At 36.7% G+C, this 25800-nt stretch overlaps 1 protein-coding gene and 1 long non-coding RNA gene across 3 annotated transcripts; both read left to right on the plus strand.

The window, feature by feature from the left end:
- Nucleotides 1–4346: 4346 nt before the first annotated feature.
- On the plus strand, nucleotides 4347–11356 carry LOC107785670 (BAG family molecular chaperone regulator 4-like). 2 transcript variants are annotated; one of them, XM_075254096.1, is made up of 4 exons: nucleotides 4347–4485; nucleotides 4523–4652; nucleotides 9278–9534; nucleotides 9614–11356. In XM_075254096.1, the coding sequence occupies exons 2-4, from the start codon at nucleotides 4535–4537 to the stop codon at nucleotides 9779–9781; spliced, it is 543 nt and encodes a 180-aa protein (XP_075110197.1). In that variant the 5' UTR covers nucleotides 4347–4485; nucleotides 4523–4534; the 3' UTR covers nucleotides 9782–11356. The 2 variants fall into 2 exon arrangements, with proteins under 2 accessions (XP_075110197.1, XP_075110196.1); XM_075254095.1 differs by having other exon boundaries at nucleotides 4361–4652.
- A 5320-nt stretch (nucleotides 11357–16676) lies between these two features.
- Nucleotides 16677–18185, plus strand: LOC107785671 (uncharacterized). Its single transcript, XR_001647934.2, has 2 exons — nucleotides 16677–16906; nucleotides 17960–18185. It is a non-coding gene; the product is annotated as an uncharacterized LOC107785671 (long non-coding RNA).
- The last annotated feature ends 7615 nt before the right edge of the window (nucleotides 18186–25800 follow it).

The following is a 25800-nucleotide window of genomic DNA, read 5'->3' on the forward strand; positions in this document are numbered from 1 at the left end:
GGATCTCCCTTAAAATCAGAGGTACGAGAGATATAGTACAACAACCATAGTCTATAATGGCTCTATAATGAAGCTAGTTAAAAAAAAAAGTAACAGCCTCCAAAAGGAGTCAGCATGAAGCTCCCACCAGATTGTAGTATTATAATAGAGCTTCAATTTGTGGTGTGAATCATACCTATGTAGAAGGGAGGTTATGAAAGAGGTAGAAGATATGATGCGAGATTTTAAGTAAGTAAGGTAAAGGTGAACAATATACGAGATACTCAAATGCAGAAAGTTGTGAATAGTCCATACTTTGGATATAAGGCTATAATGGTATCTAATAACCGGGAATGATAGCGGCATCGTCGGCGGCATGTCTTCCAGCCTATGGTTTCTAAGTATTGAGAGATCGAGTTAAGAGAATAGAGAAAAGTTGGAGACAATGTGATGTCTCACTTGATGTTCTAAAATAACACAAGGAAATTCAAGCAAGTTGAAGGAAGATTACGAGTAGTATAAATAGATATGTATAGGTCGCAAGCTAAAGTATAGTAAAGCGACAAAGTTTTATGACAGGATGTAAGAACGAGAAAAGGCGAGTGAGAAGGTGACGAGAATGGATTAGTCCTTAGAATTAAGCCCATGAAAACAAGAAGAGCATATGGTTTCTCTATGTTATACAAAGCTTAGTATAACCTGAATAAACTCAAATGAGTCAAAGACGAATCACATTTAGAAAGAATGAAATGCTGACCCAGTAATAAAATGAGGGTATAATTGTCACAGATAAAGGATGAAGTTTGGGCCTTCGTTTGAATAATGATTTGAAAAAAAAATAGAAGAAGAGAAGGAGAAAAAGATTCGCTGACGGCACGAAATTAAGATACCCCATAAGGTGAATCACATTGAGACACTATGAAATATGATTATGGAAATCACTTCAATTGTTCCTCAATACAACGTAAGCCCTAGCAGTAATGTATTACGTAAGAAGTTTCAAGTCTTCAAGTAAAGGATTATAGATCAACATTGAGGCGAATCAATAATGGTCAGATATAAGTTACAAAGTATGACATGAGATTAGGCCATGATTCTTAAGACGAACGGTAATGAAGGAGCATTAAAGGACTGAGATTTATACCTAAAGGATAGGCAACAAAAGTAACTGAGAGCTTGGTAAGCATACCTCAGTAACGATAAATTGAAGTGAAAATTATGGTATAGTATAACCCATGTAGTTACAGTAAAGTCATACGAATGAATAATCAGATCTATGAATAAGATATGGCCATATTCGCAAGGTCTACAAAGCACCGATCAAAGAACTTCAGTATACATAGATGCCCAGAGAGGCATCCTATTAAGCCTTATATATGTTTACAAAGTAAGGCCTAGAGATTGACTAAAAGATAAAAGGAAAAAGGAAAGGTGAGTCGCACAAGCGCACTTACAAAGCCAGGGTCATACATGCAGCATGATAGGAGGTAGCAGCAGTTGCGAGATTAGAAAGATTTCGACCACAAGTCATGATATAAGTAAAAAGACTAAGAGGAGGAGTACCCTAGACCTTGGATTTATTCACAGAGAAACTGCTTAAATAGCAAGGAGAATATTAAGGTATTCACAAGAGCTATAAGTTACGAAAATGATAAGAGCATCAGTCAACATTCGAGGACGAATGTTCCAAAGAGGGGAATAATGTTATGCCCCGCAGTATTACGATGATGTTATGCCCTGTAGTATTATATTACGGAGATGTTACGCTTCGCAGTAATAAGTTACGATAGTGTTGCACCCTGTAGTATGGTACATTGAGTTTGTTGTAAGGTAATTGACATTAGTCCAAGGTAAAAATTATTTGGAGATTATAAGGATTATGTTATTTCAAACAAGTGATGAGTAAATTCGTGAAGGTAAGAGGGGAAGCAAGCAAAGAAAATGAATTTTTGTCCAAGTTTGACATGCTGGGATAAAATACGGTCCGAGCTAAAATACCCGGTATTTATGGACTAGTGCCATAAAAGGTACTACATGACCATAATATAAAGGTGTATAATGTATGTAAAAAGTGAGTAACATTTTAAGTAAGTGGGAATAATCTCAATTTTTTTAGGTAATTGATTAATTATCGGGTAACGGGTTACCCGATTAACTAATAAGTGGATAAGATTAAATCCCTCCCCCAATAAAACGTGGTAGTTGGCCACATGACTTATCTTAGTCATGTAATATGTGGCAATCAAGGAACCAAACACGTATTCCTTCCAAGATTTAAAGTAATAGAACGTTACTCCTCTCAATAATTCTAAGAAATTCCTTTCAATCTCAAGGAACCAAACACATATTCCTTCCAAGATTTTAAGTAAGCAGAACTTTACTCCTCTCGAAAATTTCAAGGAAACAAAAAAAAACGTTATTTCACTCCAAAATTTTTAGGAACTATAAGTAATTTCGTCTATGAATTTCTAAGAAGCAGGGGCAAATTTCGATCAATCAACAAAGGTTTTCTAACGGAATATTATACGGAGTTTTCCCTACTCCAGGTATGTTAAGGCTATCCCTTCTTTCTTTTGACATGATCCATACGATATGAACGAAATGTGCAAATGCACAAATTCCATAAGTGACTCTACTTATAAAAGTAATAGAAATATCTATGTTCTTTAATTCCCATGTGTCATAATATTTTATCATCTGTTCATGGGTCTCAAAAAAATACGAAATTTGAAAAGATGTTGCTTTATGATATTGCTCAAGGGGCAAAGTGGTCTTATGACCTTCCGAATGATTTTATTGACGTACTTTTCATGCATTGCATTCATGTACATTGACCCATGACCAGATAGCATTATATACGCGTATATATGTAAATATATGTATATGGGATATGGGAAAAGGTTACGACGTTATATACGCACCACCACTTGATCAACTGGTATATGATGATGATGTTGCCCACAATGGCCGAAATATGATTCAAACGACGTTATATACGCATGTATATGTAAATATGATTCAAACGGCGTTATATACGCGTATATATGTATGTATATATGTATATGGGATATAGGAAAGGTTATGGCGTTATATACGCACCACGACCTGATCAGCTGGTATACGATGATGATTTTGCCCACAGTGGCCGATATGATATGATGGGATGCCCTCAGAGGCTGATGATATTATGAAACATTACCTATGTACGACATGACATTCATACGGATATGCATGACATTAAAAGTAATTTATGATTTACAAAGTTATTCAGACTTATAGGTTGAGTCCTGTACTCTATATGTCTTTCATATCTCTCATGTATTTATTTATATGCCTTACATACTCGATACATTATTCGTACTGACGTCCCTTTTACCTGGGGACATTGCGTTTCATGCCCGCAGGTCCCGATAGACAGGTCGAGAGCCCTCCATGTAGGCTATCAGCTCAGCGGAAGATGTTGATGCGCTCCATTTGCTTCGGAGTTGCTTGTTTGGTTAGTATGAGTTAGACGTATATTGTTTGGTATGGCAGGACTCTATCTCGACCTTTACGATATTTATGTATTCTTAGAGGCTTGTAGACATATGTCGTGTACGTGAAAGATTGTACGGCCTTGTCGACCTATGTTTTGAGTTTATAAATGATTATATTGGCCTACTAGGCCCGTATGTCACGTGTATATAATGATGTAATAAGAAAGATATGCTATGTTGGTACTCGGTTGAGTAATGTACCGGATGCCAGTTGCGGCCCATCGGTTTGGGTCATGACATTTTTACTTACCTTGTTCTTCCCCACTTTATAAATTCCTTCAACGAGAATAGACAGAACCTTCGTTTCTTTTTCCTTCTATTGTGTTGAATAGCTTATGCCGAAGCTTGATATTCTTCAATACCTAATCCTTCCTTTTGTTTATCTTGATGCCGTAGGTTTTTCCTTCCCTTAATCCCTTTTAATTTGATTAGGATTTCACCCAAATCTCCTTTATCTATTTGTTTGTTGCGTACCCTTTCCCTTAGACCTTTTCTTCTTTTTTTTCGTTTTTTTTTGCCAGATTAAAATTTGGTGGGCTTCGGCCCTTTTTGCGCATTTCATATTTTTTTTTAGTTAGTTTGCTAAATGACTACTATATCCTTGTTTAAAACTATGGGATATTACAATATTCTGGATCGTTTTTGATTTGTTTAGGATCACAAATTACAAAAATATTCATTTTTTCTTAAACTACGTGTCTAGTCAAACATATTAACATATAGTGGAAGGATACTACTTTTTATTAAAAGGAAAAGACTGAATAGGGCCCACAACCGGCAACCACCCACCCCACTCCACGCAACTCTTATGAGAATCATCATTGGTTTTAGTTAATCCCCTCCTTAATTACTGTCATTTGTCAATCCTTAAAAAAATTCCCAATTGATCCTTATGCTTTTTCTAGTAGGGTTGGGAACTGGGTTTTCACAGCTCAATCTCTGTCAAAAACATTAAATCCAATTGAGACTTAGGAATGAAAGGGTCAAACGAAGCGGATTGGGAAATGAGGCCGAGCGGCATGCTTGTTCAAAAGAGAGAAGATGATTCTGCTTCTTCTAATCCCACCACTATTACAATCAAGGTCTCTTATGCTTCTCAAGACTTCGACCTCCCTGTCCCCTCTGAATTCACTTTTGGTATGAATTAACTTTTTTTTTTCCCTTTATTATAGCGTATATGTCACAAACTTCTTTGCTTCTCTTTTTTTATGTATATTGAGTTTAGTATGTTAGTATTTAGTAGTATGAGTTTGTGTTATTTTGTTATAGACCTATAAAGGGTTACTAGGCCAAATCCGAGCAGAGGCACAAAAACACTAGTGATTCCTTTTTATTGGTTTAAGCCTTAGAGAATTGAGTTATTCCATACTTGTGCTGGCGGGAGGTAGCGGTCCTTCGCACCCTATTTAATATTTTTTTATTTTTGTATTAAATTGCGCTTCACATGAAAAAAGCGCGCGCTTCGCGTCACGCTTCTTGCTTTGATGAAGCGAGGACTCGTCGCTTTTTTCCGCTTCTCGCTCTCCAAAGCACTGTGGGAGACAAACCTAACCTATTTCAAATTCGAGAACATGTGTGTAGAAGGTTTTCTTGACAAAGTTAAGGAATGGTGGCAGTGTTACTCAATTGTAGGCACTCCAGACTATATCCTAGTCTAGAAGTTGAAATTACTGAAGAAAGACATATCAACTTGGGATAAAGAAGTTTTTGGCAAAATTGATTCCCAGAGGAGTAGGGCACGGGAGGAATTAATGTTTCACCAGGTTGCTATCACCTATGGAGCAGTCCAAATTGCTTGATCTAAAGATGTAATTCAGAATATTGTCAAAGCGGAGGAAACATCATGGAGACAGAAATCAAGATGTTTATGGCTAAGCGAGGGAGATAGAAATACCAAGTATTTTAAAATGATGGCCAATAATCACAAGAGATACAATTGCATTGACACTCTCAAAGTGGGGGAAGACATTATTGAGGACATGAAAAAAGCGCGCGCTTCGCGTCAAGCTTCTTGCTTTGATGAAGCAAGGACTCGTCGCTTTTTTCCGCTTCTCGCTCTCCAAAACACTGTGGGAGACTAACCTAACCTATTTCAAATTCGAGAACATGTGTGTAGAAGGTTTTCTTGACAAAGTTAAGGAATGGTGGCAGGGTTACTCAATTGTAGGCACTCCAGACTATATCCTAGTCTAGAAGTTGAAATTACTGAAGAAAGACATATCAACTTGGGATAAAGAAGTTTTTGGCAAAATTGATTCCCAGAGGAGTAGGGCACGGGAGGAATTAATGTTTCTGGACCAGGTTGCTATCACCTATGGAGCCGTCCAAATTGCTTGATCTAAAGATGTAATTCAGAATATTGTCAAAGCGGAGGAAACATCATGGAGACAGAAATCAAGATGTTTATAGCTAAGCGTGGGAGATAGAAATACCAAGTATTTTCAAATGATGGCCAATAATCACAAGAGATATAATTGCATTGACACGCTCAAAGTGGGGGAAGACATTATTGAGGACAAGAACCGGATCAAACAGGAAATACTGGGCTTCTATGAAGGCCTCTACTCTGAAGCTGAACATTGGAGACTAACAACTAACTTTGAAGCTTTGGCTTGCATCTCTGAGGAGAAAAAGGAGGAGCTTGAAAAAGAGTTTGGGGAAGAAGAAATACTAGCCGCCATCAGGTCTTGTGCTCCGGATAAGGCACCGGGTCCTGATGGATTCACCATGGGATTCTTTTAGAAGGCTTGGGTCATAATTAAATCCGATGTCACTGGTGCCACGAATCATTTTCACCAACATTGCCATATGGTGAGATCTTGCAATGCTTCATTCATTGCATTGAGCCCAAAAAGAAAGGGTGCTAAAAGATTAGACTTATTAGTCTAATTGGCAATATTTATAAGATTGCTGCAAAATTTTTAGCTGAAAGGTTGAAAACTGTAATATGCAAGCTTGTTTCTGGGAGTCAAAATGCTTTTCTAAAAGGTAGACAGATGCTTCACTTATTGCTAATGAGATACCGGATTGGAAGCAAAAGAAAGGGGAGTTCGGAATTCTATGTAAGCTAGACATAGAAAAGGCATTTGATCAAGTAAATTGACAATATCTTTTCACTATCTTAAAGAAGATGGGTTTTGGGGAGAAATGACTCAAGTGGATAAAGTTCAACATTACAACAGTCAAGTATTCAATCCTAGTGAACTCCAGTCCAATTGGTTTTTTTTCTCCCTATGAAGGAATTAGTCAAGGGACCCTGTCCCTTTTTCTCTTCATCCTACCCATGGAAGGGTTGAGCAAGATGCTAGACAAGACCAGAGAATTACAATGGATTCAAGGTTTTGAAATTGGCAGCAATGCTGAATATACAGTCACTATTTCTCATTTGCTATGAGTAGATAACACTCTAATTTTTTTGTGGAGCAGAGGTATCACAAGTGCAATGTTTAAATTTGACATTGCTTATATTTGAAGCTCTGTTTGGCCTGCACATTAACATGCTAAAGAGAATTATATACCCGGTTAATGAAATTCATAATTTGGAAATGTTGGTAGATATTTTATGTTGTGAGATAGACTCCTTTCCAACAACCTATCTAGAACTGCCTTTGGGCGCTAAGCACAAATCAACTGAAATTTGGAATGGAGTGGTGGAGAATTTGAAAAGAAGCTAGCTACATGGCAAATGCAATACTTATCCATGGGGGCAGACTCACACTCATCAACAGAGTCCTAGACAATATCCCTAATTATCTTATGTCTCTTTTTCCCATCCCCTCGAAGGTACAGAAGAAATTGGACAGAATCAGAAGGAATTTTTTTTTGGGGAAGGCAACAACGATTCACACAATTTTCATTTGGTAAAATGGGGGAGAGTAACGCTGCCTAAAACACTTGGAGGCTTGGGCATCAAAAACATTGCTACACACAACAGATGCTTACTTATGAAATGGCTATGGAGAAATGTGCAAGAGAAACAATCAACCTAGAAGAAAGTGGTGAATGCAAAACACGGGGTCCAGAGTAATTGGTGTACAAAAGTCGCTAGGGCGGCACATGGGGTTGGACCTTGGAAATACATAATTAAACTATGGGGGGAGTTCAGACAGAACAACAGATTTCGAATCGGTAATGGGGCTAATGTTAAGTTTTGGAAAGACAAGTGGCTAGGGGATTCAACGCTACAAAATGACTTTCCAAACCTCTATCAAATAGCAAGCAGACCTGATTCAACTGTCTCTCAGAGTAGAGCAGACAATTCTTGGTTTCCAATCCTTAGAAGAAATGTGCAAGATTGGGAATTGGGTGTATTACTTAGAGCCCGTTTGGATTAGCTAATTGTAAATAGCTGACAATGAAGTGCTGAAAAGCATTTTTAAGTGCTGAACCTTATTTTTTAAATAAGCATTTACGTCTTTGGATAGACGTGCTGAAATTGATAATAAGCAGTTCAAGTGTTTGGTAGAAAAGTGCTGATAAGTTGTTCTTTTATTAAAATGACTAAAATATCCTTAAAAAATTTACAAAAGATTATAAATTAAAAAGTTTTTTTGGAAAGAAAAAGATGAACAACGAATATGGAATGAAAAGAAAGTTAGAAAATTTATTTTGGGTAAAATATTTCGTGAATTGGAAAATATTATTAAGGATAAACTAGTAAAAAGCCTTGGTCAAACTAAAAGTGCTTATAAGCTAAAAAGCCATAAGTTGGGGGTGACCAACTTATGACTTATGACTGATTTTAGCTTATAAGCACTTGACTTATAAGCACTTTGGGTGTTTACCAAACGCGTAGATAAGCCAAAAAGTGCTTATACGCCAGTTTGACCAGCTTATAAGCTTAGCCAAACACCCTCTTAGCCTTCTGGAACAACTAGAGAAATGCTTAAGCCCTAAAGCGAGACTCAAAACATGTTGAGCGCTTCGCCTCGCTTTGCGAGTGCTTCAGTGTCGTATCAGGGCTCTAAGGCATACTTTCCTTGCCAATGAGTGTAATCCTGAAAATGAGACACTCAACAATTGATATTTCACTCTATCGTTATTTTTTCTTCAACTTTTTTGTCCATATATTTGTTATTCATGCTTATAATTATTGGTCTTGACTACATATATATATTTTTACTTTTTCCTCCGGTTGCGCCTTTTTTCATTAAAGCCCACGCTTTATTTGCGCGTTGCACTTAAAGCCCCAACGGACCTTAGAGCTTTTTTGCGCTTTTCGCCTTTTATAGCACTGATTTGGACAAAAAGGAATAAAGGACGTTTTAATGGTTTAGCAACTCCAAATTACTCCTCGAAGGCTAATTGTATAATTTTGTGATATAGCTGGAGTAACCTCTCCCCTATTAGCTTCGCCGAATTATTTTTGGATTTTGTTAGCTCCTTAACCCTAGCATAGGGCCATCTATACAGAGCCAACATATCTTCTTTTGTATTAGCACCTGGACAGTGCTCTTTTGCATCTTCTTGATGCTTTTTATAGTATCTCTTACTTCATAAAAGAAAAAAGTGCTCCAAAATAATGTGTGTGACATTGTCATCTGTGATCTGTTTCAGCATGTGTACGCCTTTCTCAACTTAAACCAATCTAGTAAAGGTAGTTTTTATTGTCAACGTAGTCAAAGTAATATTCAATTGTTGGATATACTAAATTAACTGATTATAAACCACTGTTGCATCTACTATAGGTATACATGCAGTGTTATAAATTGGTAAGGATACTCTGTCGTTATGCTTCTAATGCCAATCAAATATGGATACAGGTGAAGTAAAAAGTGTCATTTCCCAAATAATTGGTTTGGAGCCTAAGGTGCAAAAACTTCTATTCCGAGGAAAAGAAAAAGAAGATCATGAATATCTCCACTTGGCTGGTGTGAAAGACAATTCCAAAGTGTTAGTTATGGAGGAAAAAACAGTTGAGGACAAAAATCCCGAAGAGGTTAAGGTAACCACTGAAATATCAAGAGGAGCTGAAGCAGTTGCTGAAGTGAGAAAAGAAGTGGATAAGCTCTCAGAGCAGGTTGATTCCTTTCGTTGTAAGGTGACTATGACACCATGATCTCGTAATTGAAGTCTTACTTTGGTCTTCATCATTACAGGTCTCTGCTGTACAAGCAGTTGTTTTTGGTGGTTCCAATGTTGAGGAAAAGGATATTATCTGTCTGACAGAGATGCTGATGAGGCAGCTGCTGAAATTGGATGGAATTGATGCTGAAGGAGAAGGGAAAATACAAAGAAAGATGGAGGTTTGTTTCCTAGACAATTAAGATGTTCCTACCTATCAAAAATATTACGTCTTCTCCTAGCTTGACTTTCTACTGTTGCCAATTATTTTATATGCCATTAGCTGGACTTTGAAATGTATTTGATATCCTTCACCTGGGTAGCACTTGGTTTTACTTCTGGTGACTTAAACACTTGCGTAAAACAGAGCTGAAGAGTTTTGCTAGTCGTGTTGAGAACCATGTGAGATTGATAAAATGTCAAACCCTCAAAGTTTGGAGATCAGAGGCTGTAGGCATAGTTTCCTTGGTGTGCTTTCTTACAGTATTATGCTTTTTCTCGTATATTATATTTTCAGTAATCCTGGGTGTTGTTTTATAGTTTATTGCATGCGACTTGATTTTTTGTATTCAAACATAACTATGTGACACAGCTTGGAAGTCTACCAAAACATATCATGTCCCTTTAAATCCTAAAAAGAATTACCTTTTATTGAGTAAAACCAGCATCAAGTCTCAAGAGAAAGCTGATAATTACATTGCAAAGTATCAACATAACAGTTAGCCTTCACAGGTTCCGTAGTGAGTTGATAAAGTCTAACACGGCTTCAGAATAATTACCTTCATTTTGACACCAAAAAATCCATTAGACCCATCTAGGTGATTGTATACACAACAGAATGCCTTTATCCCTAGCAAGTTGGGGTCGACTATATGAATCCTCACTTTCTCCTTTTAAGCTCATCCAGTGTTGTGAAGAGCGTGAAGCGAGGAAAAGCAACAAGCCCCTTTTCGCTTGAAGCGAGAAGCAAAGCGCTCGCTTTTTTGAAGTAAAGCGGAACTTATAAAAAAAATAAATAAATACTGCATAGACAACACATGTAACTGTAAGTAAATGTTCAATACTTCAATGTAAAAATTAAAGAGTAGCATCAATTAAAGCACAAAATGAGTATCCTATTCTTCTATAAGATTGTCAAATTCTTGTATTCCACTATCATTATTATATTGCGCGTCATCTTTTTCAACTTCTCCTTCTTCATCAACTAGGGACAAAGTAGCTGCTTCTTTTCCCTTCCTCTGTGAGCTTGAAGTTGAAGTTTCCCCCTCAAACCATAAATCCTCTCCCCAATTCCACGTGCCTCCGCAACTTCACCCCAAGTGAAATTAGAAGTTTCCTCAAATACTTCTTCATCTGCATGATTTTCCGGGACCCTAGTTAGCCATTCATTAGCATCACCGATGTTGTCCAAACTAATTGGATCAATTATATTATGAGCGTTGTAACGACGCTTCAATGTTCTATTGTACTTAATGAAGACTAGATCATTGAGACGCTTTGAGGTTAGTTTGTTCCTCTTTTTGGTATGAATCTGCAAATAATAAGTAATTAGTAAGATTAGGGCGATTGAGATATAATATAATTTTCTTAATATACTAAATCTTTCTTCTTAGTTCTTACATGTTCAAACTTCAAACACGCCCCAATTCCTTTCACACGGATGAGCTACACGTTAGACTTAGAACTTTGATGGCAAACTTTTGTAATTCTGGAGTGGAATGGCTATATTGCTTCCACCATTCAACTGTAGAAGTAGAACAAATATTCAAAACATAATATTTATAAAGAAATAACTTATTAACTATAAAGCAACATATAAGCACTCGCTCACCTGGTGACTTCATATTTCTTTGTATAATAGCCATGTTTCTTCCAAAAAGTTGCTCAACATTCCTATAAGTGCTAAATTGCTCTGTTATTTTATCTTGCATGGATTCTTCAGGTATCAGCTTCTCAATACACTCAATGTATCCATTCCACAATTCTTCATCTCCTATAATCCTCTCTTCATTGTCATAAAACAGTTCCGGGTTCAAAACAAGTCCAGCTGCATGCAAAGGGCAATGGATATGATGTGTCCACCTTTTATCTATGATCTCAAAGACTTTTTTATATTTTTTTTGATAATAAAAAAAGTCTCGAATAGCCTTTTTGCCCTATCCATTGCTTTGTAAAGGTAGCCCATTGGTGGTCTTTGCTCTCCATCCACCAAACGAAGCACTTTAACTAATGGACCACCAATCTTCAATGAACCACATTATTCCAGAGTGCAGTAGAAAGCATAATATCTACAAATTCTCTCCCTCGAGCTTCTCTTCCATAGGCATTGTTAGTGTACTCATCTGAAACAAATAACTTCTTCAAATTGCTTTTTTGCTCATACATCCTATGCAAAGTCAAGAAAGCGGTAACAAATCTTGTCTTTGCAGGTTCCATCAAGCTTCTTTATTTAGTGAATCTCTTCATCATATTCAATAACAAATGCCTTTGAACAATATCAGAATGCATCTAATTGCTTGATTAAAGATTGCACCGAAGGGTCTTTCCTTGAAAATGTCACCGAAGATCAAATTAATGCAATGTGCTGTACACGGAATCCAATAAATATGCGGGTACGCTACAAACATCAAATCACCAGCTTTAACATCTTTAGTAGCGTTGTCCGTGACAACTTGAACAATATTTTCTGCTCCAATAGAGTCTATTGTACTCTTGAACAAGGAGTACATTTTGGTTGAATTAGTTGAAGAGTTGTTTGCATCAACTGACTCAAGAAACAAGCTTCCCTGAGGAGAATTCACCAAGATATTGATGGTCATTTTTCCATTTCTTGCCGTCCACTTATCCATCATATGGAACAACCAAACTTGTTTCATTCTACTTTGTGCTCCTCCACGATTTTGCTAGTCTCTTCCACCTCTTTTTTAGATATGGACCTCTAACTTCATGATAAGTTGGAGGCTTCATTCCTGGACCATATTGCCTATGACCTCAATAAAAGCAGAAAAAGTGTCAGTATAATTAACACAATTTAAAGGAAGACCTGTGCATCATACATCCACACCGCAAACATTGCAACTGCATGATCCCTCAAAATCACTTTGGCATCAATTTGACTATTACCACTTTTTTCTCCCATATCTCCTGGTTTCTGTGGGAAATAACAATCCATAGGACCTTTAGTCTTACCAGTAGATCCACAACTTGAAGACATTGTTTGTATCCTTCCCCGCTTTTGTGATTTTAATGGAAGCGACGAACCATAGTCACCTTCTTCTATATCATCATCGTCATCATCAATATTATGCAGCTGTTCTTGTTTATGATGCATTTGAGTCTTTAACTCTTTTTTTTTTTAAGGTATGCTTTCATTTCTTCCTCACATGCGGTGGATCTTTAGGACAAGATGCGACGTTTGGATCACCACCGATTAGATGAAATTTTTGACGATAGATTCCCCATTCGAAATCTTGTCACAATAAAGACATCTAATTGCCATCTTATTGGTCTCGCTAACTCTTACAGAATAAGCCCAAGCCGGGTCTTTCCTATCTTCTTTTGGTGCCACTAAAAGAACAATTGAATAACACATACAAATGGCAATAAGAACTAAGAATAAATAAAATGAAAAAAATGACAGTAACTGAAACGAAAAAAGGTGGGCAGCATTTTGCTGCAATTTATCACTGAAAACAACTGAAGGGATTTTTTTTTTTTTTGCCTGCTGCTGATTTGGGAAAATGCATATGTTCTGTCTTACTTTCACTGTTTGTGAAAACTGTATTTTCAAGAGTGCTTATCTGCAATTCAAGCTATCGGTTGACACTCTTGCTAGTTTCGTCAATCAACACATTAACATCAGTGATAAACATACACAATAAAAAATATCAAGGGCACACCAATTTATTGACCGAGATTTGTTTTGGGCCCCAGTGACCTAGTTCAAGCACTATATTATTTTGCCCCAGTGACCTAGTTCAAATTTTATATTATTTTGCTCCTAATAGATGCAGGCCCAACCTTCTAAAAAAATAGATGCGGGCCCCCATTAAGGAAAGCCCTGATGAAAGGATGGTTGGGCCGTGGGTGCAACGAGGAAAATGCATTTTAAAATCTAGTTTTGTTTTCCAATTCAAAATGAAGAAGGCCGAGAAGGATCCTTTCCTATTTTGATAGCTGTTCTTTTGGCTTTCTCCCTTTATAATTATAAATTCCAATTTGGCCTGGGAAAGTGCTTGCAATAGAAAGGAGGGGTCCATGTTGCTGCTATTTCCACCCCTTAGCCAGTGTGGTTTGCATAAATATATGGAATCTTGGCAGTGACCTGATGAGTTAATAGAAAAGTTTTGGCCTGCTATTTTGTGTGAAAAAAACTGGCTGGCTATGCATGGTGCAATAATCTGTGTTATTGTAGCAAGGGTAGCTTATTAGTGGATCTGTCTCAGTTTATCGATTTTTTGGATTTGTTAGGAGGGCTGTAGGGGATGATTACTGTTTCTCGGATGCTCTTTGTGCCTTTGTCGACCACCTTGGTACCTGATGAATGAAATTTACCTTATCAAAAAAAAGAAGAGCCAAATCCAAATAGAATTGAGCCAAACTGCAAACAATTAATCCCCTTGCTACTCCTAGTTGACAGTAGTGTTAAATCAGCTAGGCCTAATTTGATATTCTGATCATGGAAGGGGTGGAATTGTGGCAAACATGGTTACTGCTCAAGTTTTGAGAAGTCAAGTAATAGATGCTAGTTTTGGTATCAAATTTAGTTTTCCTTAAATTTGGGTAGTATAGGCCATTAAAATGTCACTTTTTCTATGTATTTGATTGGTTATCCTTGAACAAGGAGATATTTGGTCAGAAACTCCCCTTTTTCTGTCTCTTCTTGGCTTGGCCTCTCCACTTAAGTTCCTGAGCTTCTGACTTGACTGTCAGTTCGCCGGAAAAGTAGATCACAATCTATCTTATTCCTTGAAGTTTATTTCTTCAGTCTCAGTTGCCTCTTTTTCTGCATAAATTACGAACTTCCTGTGAGTTTGGCTTTGATTATTTAATTTTTAGCGCATAACTGAACTGTTTCCTTGCCTAACTAATTTGTATTGCAGAACTAATGCATTATTATCGACTATTAAGGGTCTAAAACTAACTGTATTTGGTTATCCTCATTGTCTTCATAATCTTCTATGTTGATCTTTTTGTGTTCCAGAAACATCACCTTCATCTTTGAGCTGGAGATCCATCATGAAAGTGATTAGAAAACTGGAGCATTGTTAACTGCTGCATTCGATACTTGCTTCTAGATAAAATCTGCCTATTTGATTTTGCATGATTGCCCATATTGATGATCAATGAATTGATGTCAAGTGTTAACTCCCTTGTTGGGTCGTGGAACTATTCTATCAAATTCCTCTTGGTTCATATAATGACTGGTCATTTTGAGCATTTGTATCCAGTTTGGTGGTTTGAGGTGAGTCTGGGGTTGGAAGCCTGAATGCCCCGCCACCTCCTAGACCGTCTTCTACTGTAGTGATTGAGGACTGGGAACAATTCGAATAGTCGTAGATGTTTCCAGTTTATTATTTAAAAAGTCGAAATATGCCAGTTATTAGGCACTGCATACCACTATTATTTTGTCACCTTCATTCTATTGTTACAGTTCTAAATTTTTGTTGACTGTAAACTGATGACCAGGAAAACATAGAGGTTTAATGAAATGGTGATGGTTAATTACTCGTGTGTTAAGATTTAATAAAATTTAGTGCACAATTCATTTACTCGTCCGTCTTGGTTGACAAGTCAAGTTGGTGTTGTTTCTTGTGGAGAAGTTTGAACCAAAGCCAAGCAAGTTTTTGGAAATAATATCTCCATCATCCTAAAGGTTATCTCCAATGAGGGGATGATAATCTAGAGGTGTCAAATTGACAGGTTGAAACAATTTTAAACATGTAAAATTATCGGAGTCAATTTTGACCCGACCCATCCAAGTTTGCTTGGGTCACCACACATCTCCTTGTGGATGCTGGTTGTTCTGTATAGTTTTCAAATATTTTCTTTTTGTTCAGAACTTACAATTATTTTGGATTGAAGTTATAAATATTATATCGGAAACAGCCTCTCTATGTCTCCACGTAAGGGTACGGTCTGTGTACATACTACCCTTCCCAAACCGCACTTGTGGGATTATACCGGGTATGTTGTTGTTGAAGTTATAAATATTATGTTTCTAGATTGAGATTATTTAATCTTAATTGAGATAGGTTCTAAAACATCAAGCGCCTTGAGAATGAGGCTTATAATACAGTTTCATAGGCCAACAAAGCTTCTTCTCATGTTCTATAACTAGAGGATCGGACTTCTTTGACCTTTTCTTGTTAATATTTTTTTTTCTTTCTTATTCCTTTTGGACTCTTGTTTCTTTTCTTTTTCGAAAGCTAAGGAATAGTACTTAGGTGGGAATATACTGTTGGGTCCTTGCTCATCTTCCTAAGCTAGAACTGATATTTATACATGTCGCTATTGTTTACATGCAATTTTGAGGTTCTAGTGATTTGTTTAAAACTGAACTTAAAGTCAATTTCCAAATTCTGACGAATTTAATTTACTAGGAAGTTAACTGTGTGCACGGCTTTATCTGGCCCAAGTGACATTGACCTTTTTTGGTTTTGCCTGTTCACTTGTTGGAATCATTTTCACGTTTTAGTATATATGGTCCATTAATCTCTACGAAAAATTATCTCCAGTCCAGATTAGACGCGTGCCATTGCATTATTCCTCTAACGGACCAAGCTGATAGAGAAGGTTGGACCAATCGAGGAAAGGCTTTTAACCAGGGACGGAGTTGGAAGTTCGGATGCGGGTTCGGCCGAACCCAGTAACTTTTGCTCATACAGTATATTTATGTTAAGAAATTTATTAAATATGTACAAATATTATATTGAGAACTCAGTTATTAGCACTTAAATTCGTCGTTCTAAAATCCAAAACTCATAAAGTTAAAATCCCGGTTCCGTTCTGCTTTCAAACGGACCGAGGTAGGGGATAGGGATGGGGGGTGAAAATGGACAATTCAAGGTGGGGTATCACACAAGAAGTACATGCCAAGAAACTATCTTAAAATCTCACCTTCTTACAGCTCCACTGATATTCTACATCCTAATGAAAAAGAGGAATAAATATACCATAAAGTTTGTTAGCACTTAGCACTATTTTTCCTGATGTATCCTTTGAATACACCCTCGTACATGACTCCTGATGATTTTTCGCAAAAAGATGACGCGATGCTATCTGCTAAGAATCATAGTTTTGCTCTCAGTGGAGAAATTATGTTGCTGGTACTTGTCATTCTTTTCATCCTTTTTCTTGTCACTGTGATTTTCTTACTCTGTAGGAAACGTTCAAATTATTCTTATACCTCCAAGTCTCAGAGGTCTTCACCAGACCAAAGTGCTCCATCACCTTATCCCTAAAACTCCAATGTCAAATTAATTTACGCCTTTTTATCGCGATATTGTGGAGTTTGATAGAGCAAGACATATATATATCATGAATCAGGTTCATCATATTCATTACTAGATTTGATTCTCAACAGCAACAACAACAATCCAGTATAATCCCACAAGTGAGGTCCGAAGAGGGTAATGTATATGCAAACCTTACCCCTAGCCTTAAATATTAAAGTGATTATTTCTGATAGACCCTCGACTCAACAAATTATTGAAACTTGTTAGAATGTGTTAAGGAGAGCGTCTGTTTTAATAGTAGAATTAGGATTAGCCTTGGTGGCAAATAGATATATATTTAGGATTTAAATTTGCTAGATTTGATCTTTAAATTTCATCGTATTGAACTCGCTGTACTTTTGAATAGTGAACTCAGAATTTAGTAGTAGTTGTTAAATTTTAGTGATATTCTATGTCTAGTGTCAAAAATGATGGGTTCAATTTGAATCAGTTGGTAAGAGGCTCTTGTAAATGGATGGAATTTATGAAGAAAAACAATCTTGGTGTAGATTCGCAGGATTTTAGTACGGTATAATTGGATTTTCTGTACGAGTTATTATCACTTTTAACCCGTGCCAGAAATTATTTATATCCAGGAGTCGAAAAAGTGTATAACATTTGTATATTTTTTGTATATAACATTCAGAATGTATATATATACAAAAATATATAATTTTTATATATTTTTTCGACCATTATTTTTACCGCGGCTATATTGTATCATTTTTCGTTTCTGTACTGTAGAAGGATGCATTTACTATTTCAAGGCAAGAACAATTGATTTTTCTAACTCTAGCATGAAATTAAAGTACCTTTCTATAATTTTGCTAGCCTCGTACTTTTGTTTGGTTTTGCTCTTATCTTTGTACTTTGTGCTATTTTGAGGTACCCACTAGCATATTGCTTGGGCTGCTATTGGTTGCTTCATTGGTTTTGAAGTTTTCAAATGAATTTGAGATGCTGATTTGACAAGAATCACTGTATGTAGGGGGTGGGCGTTCGATAGTTATGGATTAAATATGAAAATTTCGGTTTGGATTTTTAATTTTCGGATTGAAGAAATGACAATCCAAATCTCATCCAAATTATAAGCTCGGATTGGATTGGATTATTTAGTTCGGTTTCAGATTAATCGGTTTGGATATTTTGAATTTTCGGTTTTGAGCTTATAAGTAAAGATGTTTTTTTTTACAAAAAAAATTATCCAAATTAAGTACTCATGTTAAATTGCGTGAAAAGTTCATTCTCACTACAATCATCCAAATAAAATATTCAAGTAATGAATTATTATCAAGGAAATGTAATAGAGATAGTAATACAACCAATAAGAAGTAGAAATTGTAAAATCGTGTCCAAATAGAAAACATTCTGATAGTAACTTTGTAATTAATGTTGAATATATGAGATAATATCTAATGAGTAGGATATTTTGAACTTATTACTATTGGCATATAGATAATGGTCTAAATATAAAGTATAAAATTTTGAATTTTCGGATATCCAAATTTTCGAAGTACCAAATCCAATATCCAATCCAAAATTCAAAATTTTTCAAAACTAAACCCAAAATCCAATCCGTAATTCGAAAATTCAAATCAAAAATCCAAAAAATTCGGATTTCGGGTTTGTCCAAACTATGCCCACCCCTAACTGTAAGGGAGATTTTATTTCAATTATGAGAATCAAATTAATTGTTGTGCGTGATAAGTTTTAATTATCGTTAACATGGGGTTCAATGTTGTAATCCTAGTTATGCTGAAATATTACTACTTAATAGCAATCAAAATTGCAGTTAAAACAGATGTGAATCAAGTATTGAAAATAAACAGCCCGGTGCACAAAGTATTTCATATTTACGTAAAGTTCGGTAAAAAGGCTGTATTCCTACGGATATGATGTAGACAGCCTACCCTAATGCAAGCATTAGTGACTGCATTCACTGTTCGAACTCGTGACCTATAGGTCATACAGAGAATTTTACGGAATAATTTTGCGTGGTCACTTTTATGAGCTTCCCAGGTCGGATAATTTGCACAAATAGAATAATTCCGTGTCATTATTGATTTTTGATCTAGCTTGTCTCATGGGCACAATTTCAAGTTTAACAAGTGTTGCCCCTCGCAAGCCCAGGACAACGCTTTTTATCTTTGACCTTAAAGGTCTTCCTATTGAGCAAGTGCGGGTCAAAAAATCAAGATCATCTATTTTTAAGGTCATTTGGGCGTAATTTTCTTTTTCAGGTCGTTGCTCGAGTTATTCATGGGTCATCCATTGTCGACACTAGAGCTGCTAAAACATCCAAGCATCGCATGAATATTAATAAAGTTTAAATGAGGCTTAATTAAACTACTAAGAAACTGCCAAAAAACGTCCAGAAAAACCGACCGAAATCGGTCGGAATTCAATAAATATTGACCAATTTTCGACCATTTTCAATTAGTCAGTAAAATAATGGTCGCAAACGGGGAGCGACTACATTCGGTCGCTATTTTCCGACCTAAGTTGATCGGTAACTGTCAACGCAGTTTGACCAACTTGTCTGACACAAATTAATATTACCGACCGAATTCGATCGGTATTGTTAAAAATAATTTTTAATTATTTTTAAATTAGCGACCGAACTCGGTCGAAATTTTAACTATTAATTTTTTTTATAAAAATTATTAAATTACGACCGAAATCGGTCGGTATTGTTAAAATATGTAATTATTCATTTTTATTTAAAATTGTTAATTCTGACCAAAATCGATATTATTTAAATAATTAAAATTTAAAATCAAAATTTCTGACCGAAGTCGGTCGATAAATTTGATTTTCTGGGAAATAATATGAATATTTCCGACCGAAGTCGGTCGATTTTTTGGGTATTTTTTGGTAGTAAACAGCTGTTTTATAGCTGCACCACCTGCCAACAACCAATCACCTATAATGACAGAATTACATTGCTGCCATTAAACCAATAACAACAACAATAATAACAACACCAATAACAACTATCAAAACTATATTAATAAAATATTATCACCATCTCCATCTCCACTAAATTATACTCCCCCCGTTTCAATTTATGTGAACCTATTTCCTTTTTGGCCCGTGCCAAAAAGAATGACCCCTTTCCTTATTTGGAAACAATTTATCTTTATGCAATGATTTATAGCCACACAAAATATATGTGCCTCATTTTACACCACAAGTTCAAAAGTCTTCTCTCTCTTTTCTTAAACTCCGTGCCCAATTAAATGGGTTCACATAAATTAAAACGGAGGGAGTATTAACAAGACATCATACCTAACAACAAAACGTTTCATAAGTTAAAAGTTCAAACATAATTCAGTGAGTGTTTTATACTACATCATCTTCATCTCCACTACTCTAGCATTCATCGTCGACATGGTTCGAAGGATTAGCATCTGGGAAGGCTCACGAGACCCGGTAATCGAGAAAGCACTACTAGTAAGAAGATTGGCTAGCTGAACTTGAAGGATATTAAATTGTTGGACCTCTTTTCTAGTTGAACTTGAAGGGTATCTAATTGCTTATCTCTCTTTTGTTCTCTAGTCTTTGTTTCTTCAAGCTCTGCTGTCAGCTTTGCGATCTCCTTCTCCATAGAAAAGAGAGTCGACCTATCAATTGCCTCGCCTCGGGTGAAAGTCCCTATACCTTGCAATCCATCCCTGTAACGCCGAAATGATCTCTATGGAAGGCTGTATGCTATCCCCTTTTAGGACCACCAACAACATCCAACCATATCTTCTGCGGATCTTCGTCTGAAATAGATGGTCGCTCTCCTTGCTCATTCGGTGGCAAGCTCTGAGTGTACTCCTCCACATTAGCCTTGTAGTGACCCTTTATTTAGAAGATAAAAAATTACTAACTATATAATATTATAAACATTAATTTCAAGTTATAGTAGTTATGAAACTTACATATGCAGTCTCCGCCCGATCTTTAGATGGACCTGTCGGTGCCTTCTTCTTTTGGATATGAGTCTCCATAAAGAACTCATCATGAGTCATCTTCCTCCCATATTTTTTCCCTACAAATATAATAAAACGTGTTAACTAAATTAAAATATATAAATATAGTTCGATAAAAATAGATGTAAATATTTTAAGGAATTACCAGTAGTCTCCTCGTAGTCCCATGCTCCTTGCACCCACACAGTGCAAGGAGCCACCCTTCTCAAATGCTTGGGCCTTCTTTTCTTGTTCACTCCTCTTCTCGAATTTCTCGATGGTCCACTGCCTCAACAGATCCTCCCATAAATCCGGTAGAACCCATGAAGGCTTCTTGCTATTCTTTCGAGCAAAGCAGAAGTAATCAGATAGTATCTTACGACATTTGAACACAAAATTTGCAAGAATTTCACTGTTATGCGGTCCTCCCAGGCACACTTAGTCTGCAAATGAAGTATGTAACGTTAGATGAAAATATTGTTAATATAATGCTTAAATAGATAAGAATTGTATTAAAACCTTAAATTGGTTGAAAATTTACTGCACGAGCTCCAGTGGAAAGTCACTCCAAGTCGCATAGGGTGCATTATACAACCGGCCAAGAGCTTCAGTGATTATCTTTGTAGTCCGATAATTAGGTATGAACCTTCAATATAACAATTACATTAAATAAACAAGAGTAGCTATTATAATTCAGAATAATAAAGAAGTAATAAATAAATCTTACCCATTGCCCTCAGGCCTGATGATCATCCTATGATAACAATCATACCGCACTTCCTCTGGATCATTATCCTCCGATGAAACTGCAGCGTGCGGAGAAGGGGGGGGGGCATCTGGCTCAGTTCTACTATCTTGAAGGCAAAGTTTAGAAATTTTAGGAGATGAACTCTATGGAGAGGGAGATGGGGCCACTGATGAAGATGGCTGCGATCCATACCCTTGCTGCGATCTAGACCCCTATTGCGACAAGAGCACTGCTGCGATCCGGCTGGCTGAAATCTAAATGGATGCGATCTAGCTGGTAATGAAACAAATGGAGCAGATGGCGGGCATATCACCACATGACCCTGTGACTGCTGACTCGATGGACCCATATAACCATATGCAGGATCATATGGAGGAAGGAGAGTATAGCCCTGTGGTGCAGAATGGTAAGAATACTGCCGGGAGGGTGAATGGTAGGTAGTCTGATGAGTAGATGGAAAAGATGTGTGCCTAGAAGATTGTTGCCAGCCATCAGCAGCAGAGGGATGCAAGTGTGGAGTGGAAGGAAGCGAGGGTGTATCACCATCATCATAATCAATAAGCCTCTTATCTTTCCTAGACCTACCTCAACCCCTATCGGTCATCTGCATAAATTAAAGAAAGTGTTAGAATTGAGAATATAAATCTATATAAGTTGAGAGCTCTTGAAAAAACTAACATTCTAGTCATCTTCGAAGTATCCTTCCTAGTCCGGAAATTCTTCCTCTTCACTTATTTCATTTCATTAGGTGATTCTTCGTCCTCATTTTCTATGATTATTATTTCCTCCATATCAACTTCTTCTAATATGTGTTGAGGATGCTCCAAGTCATTTTCTTGCTGATCATCCACCATTTGGTTAACACGTGAGGTATCATTTTGGTAAGCAACATATAGCACATTCTAAACTTCCACCCTACTAACACGCTTAGTTTTGATTACGACCAACCAATCAGCCTTATCCCTCCGCAATAGATATGGAGCATAATACACTTCCTAACTTTTTCTGCAATTATAAAAGGATCATAGCGATCATACTTCCTCTTTTTATTAACCTCAATTATGTTGTACTTCAATTGTACATTTGTACCTTTTCTAGGTGTTGGATCAAACCACTTACATCGGAAAAGTATGATCTTCTTATTTGGCCAACCTGAATATGATAATTCTAGTATCTCTTTGATCACACCATAATAATCATTTTCCCCATCTTGGTTGCCTTCACCACCTTTGACACACACCCCACTGTTATTGCTTTTTTTAATACTTGGAGCATTCCTTGGTGTGAAATTTATAACCATTTACAACATACTTAGACATAGTTGTAACCATCGGTGCAAGTACCCAAGATATATCTTTCAAAAATTGATTAACACTGTTGTTTGGATTATTAACCTATATGTAGTGTTAAAAAAATCACAAGTGAGCAAGTATATTCAGAAGTGACCAAGTATCTATATTCACATGTGAGAAAGTATGTAAGATGCACTTACACACTCTTTAAATCATGCCTCAAATGTAGAATATACATCATCATGGCCAAATTAACTCACGAAGTCATTGAGCGACACATTGAACATTTTGTTAGTTGCATCAATCAAATTAAATAGTAGTCCATGTAAATTAATCTTATGTCAACACTTACTTAAGGAAGGGTTGAACTTCCGGACAATTTAGCAACACATGATTTGAAGCTGATTTGTACTCCATACTACTTAGGCCCCTTTTTGTTCGATTTTTAGAGCATCGGCCCGGTTGATTGAATATGGACATTGGTGAATATAATGGATCAATCTCAATCATGACATTGTGCCGATTGGGCCTATTTCTAGCACATAGCGCATGACTATCGAAGTAGTAAGAACGTGGGTAGTTTCCTTCGCAAGATAGGCTTCGCATATGGATCCTTCAATCCTATTCCTTTGTTTAACAAATCATTTACACTTGCCGATAGTCCTGCACATTTTCATATTAGACGATAACATTAAAGAAAATTACAAGAATAACCTCTCGAATGGATACATTTACCTGCATTAAATCGACCCTCCAAGTCGCGCCTCATGTACAAGGTGAATTGGAAGGTGTTCCATCACATCAAAGAAACCACGTGGAAAAATCCTTTCCAACTTATTAGTGATTACAAGAATGTTTCGATTCATTTGAAATAGGTTTTGTTCCCTTAATGTGGTAGAACATAAGTCTTTGAAGAACAAACTTATATCTGTGATGGGTTTCCAGATATTTTCAGGCAAACCACAAAATACAATAGGGATTAACGTTTCCATGAAGATATGACAATCATGACTTTTCATATGAGTTAGCTTTCTTTCAATCATATCGGCACATTTTCCCAAGTTCGAATCATAACCCTCGGGCATCTTTAGGTTTGAAACCCACTCACAAATTTGTAGTCTTTGTTCCAAAGTGATTGTGTAATTGGCCTTGGGCATGAACACCTTACATTGTTCGTAGACTGCATGAAACGACCCAGAATTCCCACCTTCGGGACCGTGATGGCGCCTATCTTTTCACTTGCTAGGCAAGCCAACATTAGAGGATCCTTAAGTCAACTTCAGTCAATTTTTAACAACAGAAATAATTAAGCTAAACAGAAGCTAAAACTAATTTGCGGAATAACATATAACCCATAATATTTGATACATCTAGGATCTGGAGTCACAACTCACGAGCTACTACGATTTACCATAAATAGAGGCTGAAAAAAATACACTGTCCTGAAAGAAAAGAAATAGTAAATAATAAGCTAAGAAGAGACTCCAGGGTCTGCAGACGCCAGTAAATCTACCTTGGGTCTCCTGACGAGCAAGTCTAGCTGCTAACCTCACAATCATCTAGGGGCGGTACAAAAATCTGCACAGAAGTGCAGTGTGTCGTATTAGTACAACCGACCCGATGTACTGGTAAGTGTTGAGCCTAACCTCGCGAAGTAGTGATGAAGCTCTAACAAGACACCTACATAATAAACCTATTCCATTTAACAGTATATGTACAAAAATAACAACAAATAGAAGCTAGATAAGTAATATCGGGAGGGGGACATGCTGAGGGGGATACGAGATAAGAGAATCACAACAAGAATGATAACCAGAACAGTCAATATGCCTTGAACCAGTGAAAATGATTAAACACAATAAAGGAAAGTGCATGGCATCACCCTTCGTTCTTTTACTCTCAACCTCACCATATAAGTAAACAAAAACGACACGACATCACCAAGTAAAACAGGGAGATATGATCAATAAGTATAAGCCTTACTTCAACAACGGTCCCACAATACCAATCTCAACTCGGAATCCATAATCAATTATCACTAAAGCTCATAAACATGATAAGAACGATCAATTTAATAATTAACTAGTCTAAGCATGGATAATATGATCAAGGACAGCAACAATTACAAAGAACAAGTCCAACCCGCATGCTATAACCCGACAACAACGCATAAGTACTCGTCACCTCACATATACGTTGTGCCCAACATCTAAACACATAGCAAATAGACAAATAAATCCTAATATCTCAAGTCAAGGTTAACCACGACACTTACCTCGCTCCAAAGACCAAACACAAAGCTCAACCACCGCTTTGCCTTTCAAACTTGCCTCCGAACCAATAGAATTTAGTAATTTACCAACCAAATGATTCAAATTAAGCCTTAGGAACTACCCATAATTGTAAAGAATTCAATTTAGGTCATTATTGAAAAATTCAACAAAAGTCAACACCTGGGCCCGCTTGGTCCAAACCCGAAATTCGGATCAAAATCCGATTACCCATTCACCGCCGAGCCCGGTTATATAATTTGTTTTAGAATCCAACCTCAAATTGAGGTTTTAATCCCTATTTTTTAAAAATCCCTAATTCTACCAAACCCCCCCCCCCCCAATTTCTACCATGAAAACTCTAGATTTTAGTTTGAAATCTTAGGAAAAGTAGTGAAAGATTGAAAAAAACTAGTTTAGAATCACTCACCAGTGATTTAAGGAAGAAATGTTCTTTGAA

Source organism: Nicotiana tabacum, chromosome 5 (genome assembly GCF_000715075.1).
Source record: "Nicotiana tabacum cultivar K326 chromosome 5, ASM71507v2, whole genome shotgun sequence".
Lineage (NCBI taxonomy): Eukaryota > Viridiplantae > Streptophyta > Magnoliopsida > Solanales > Solanaceae > Nicotiana > Nicotiana tabacum.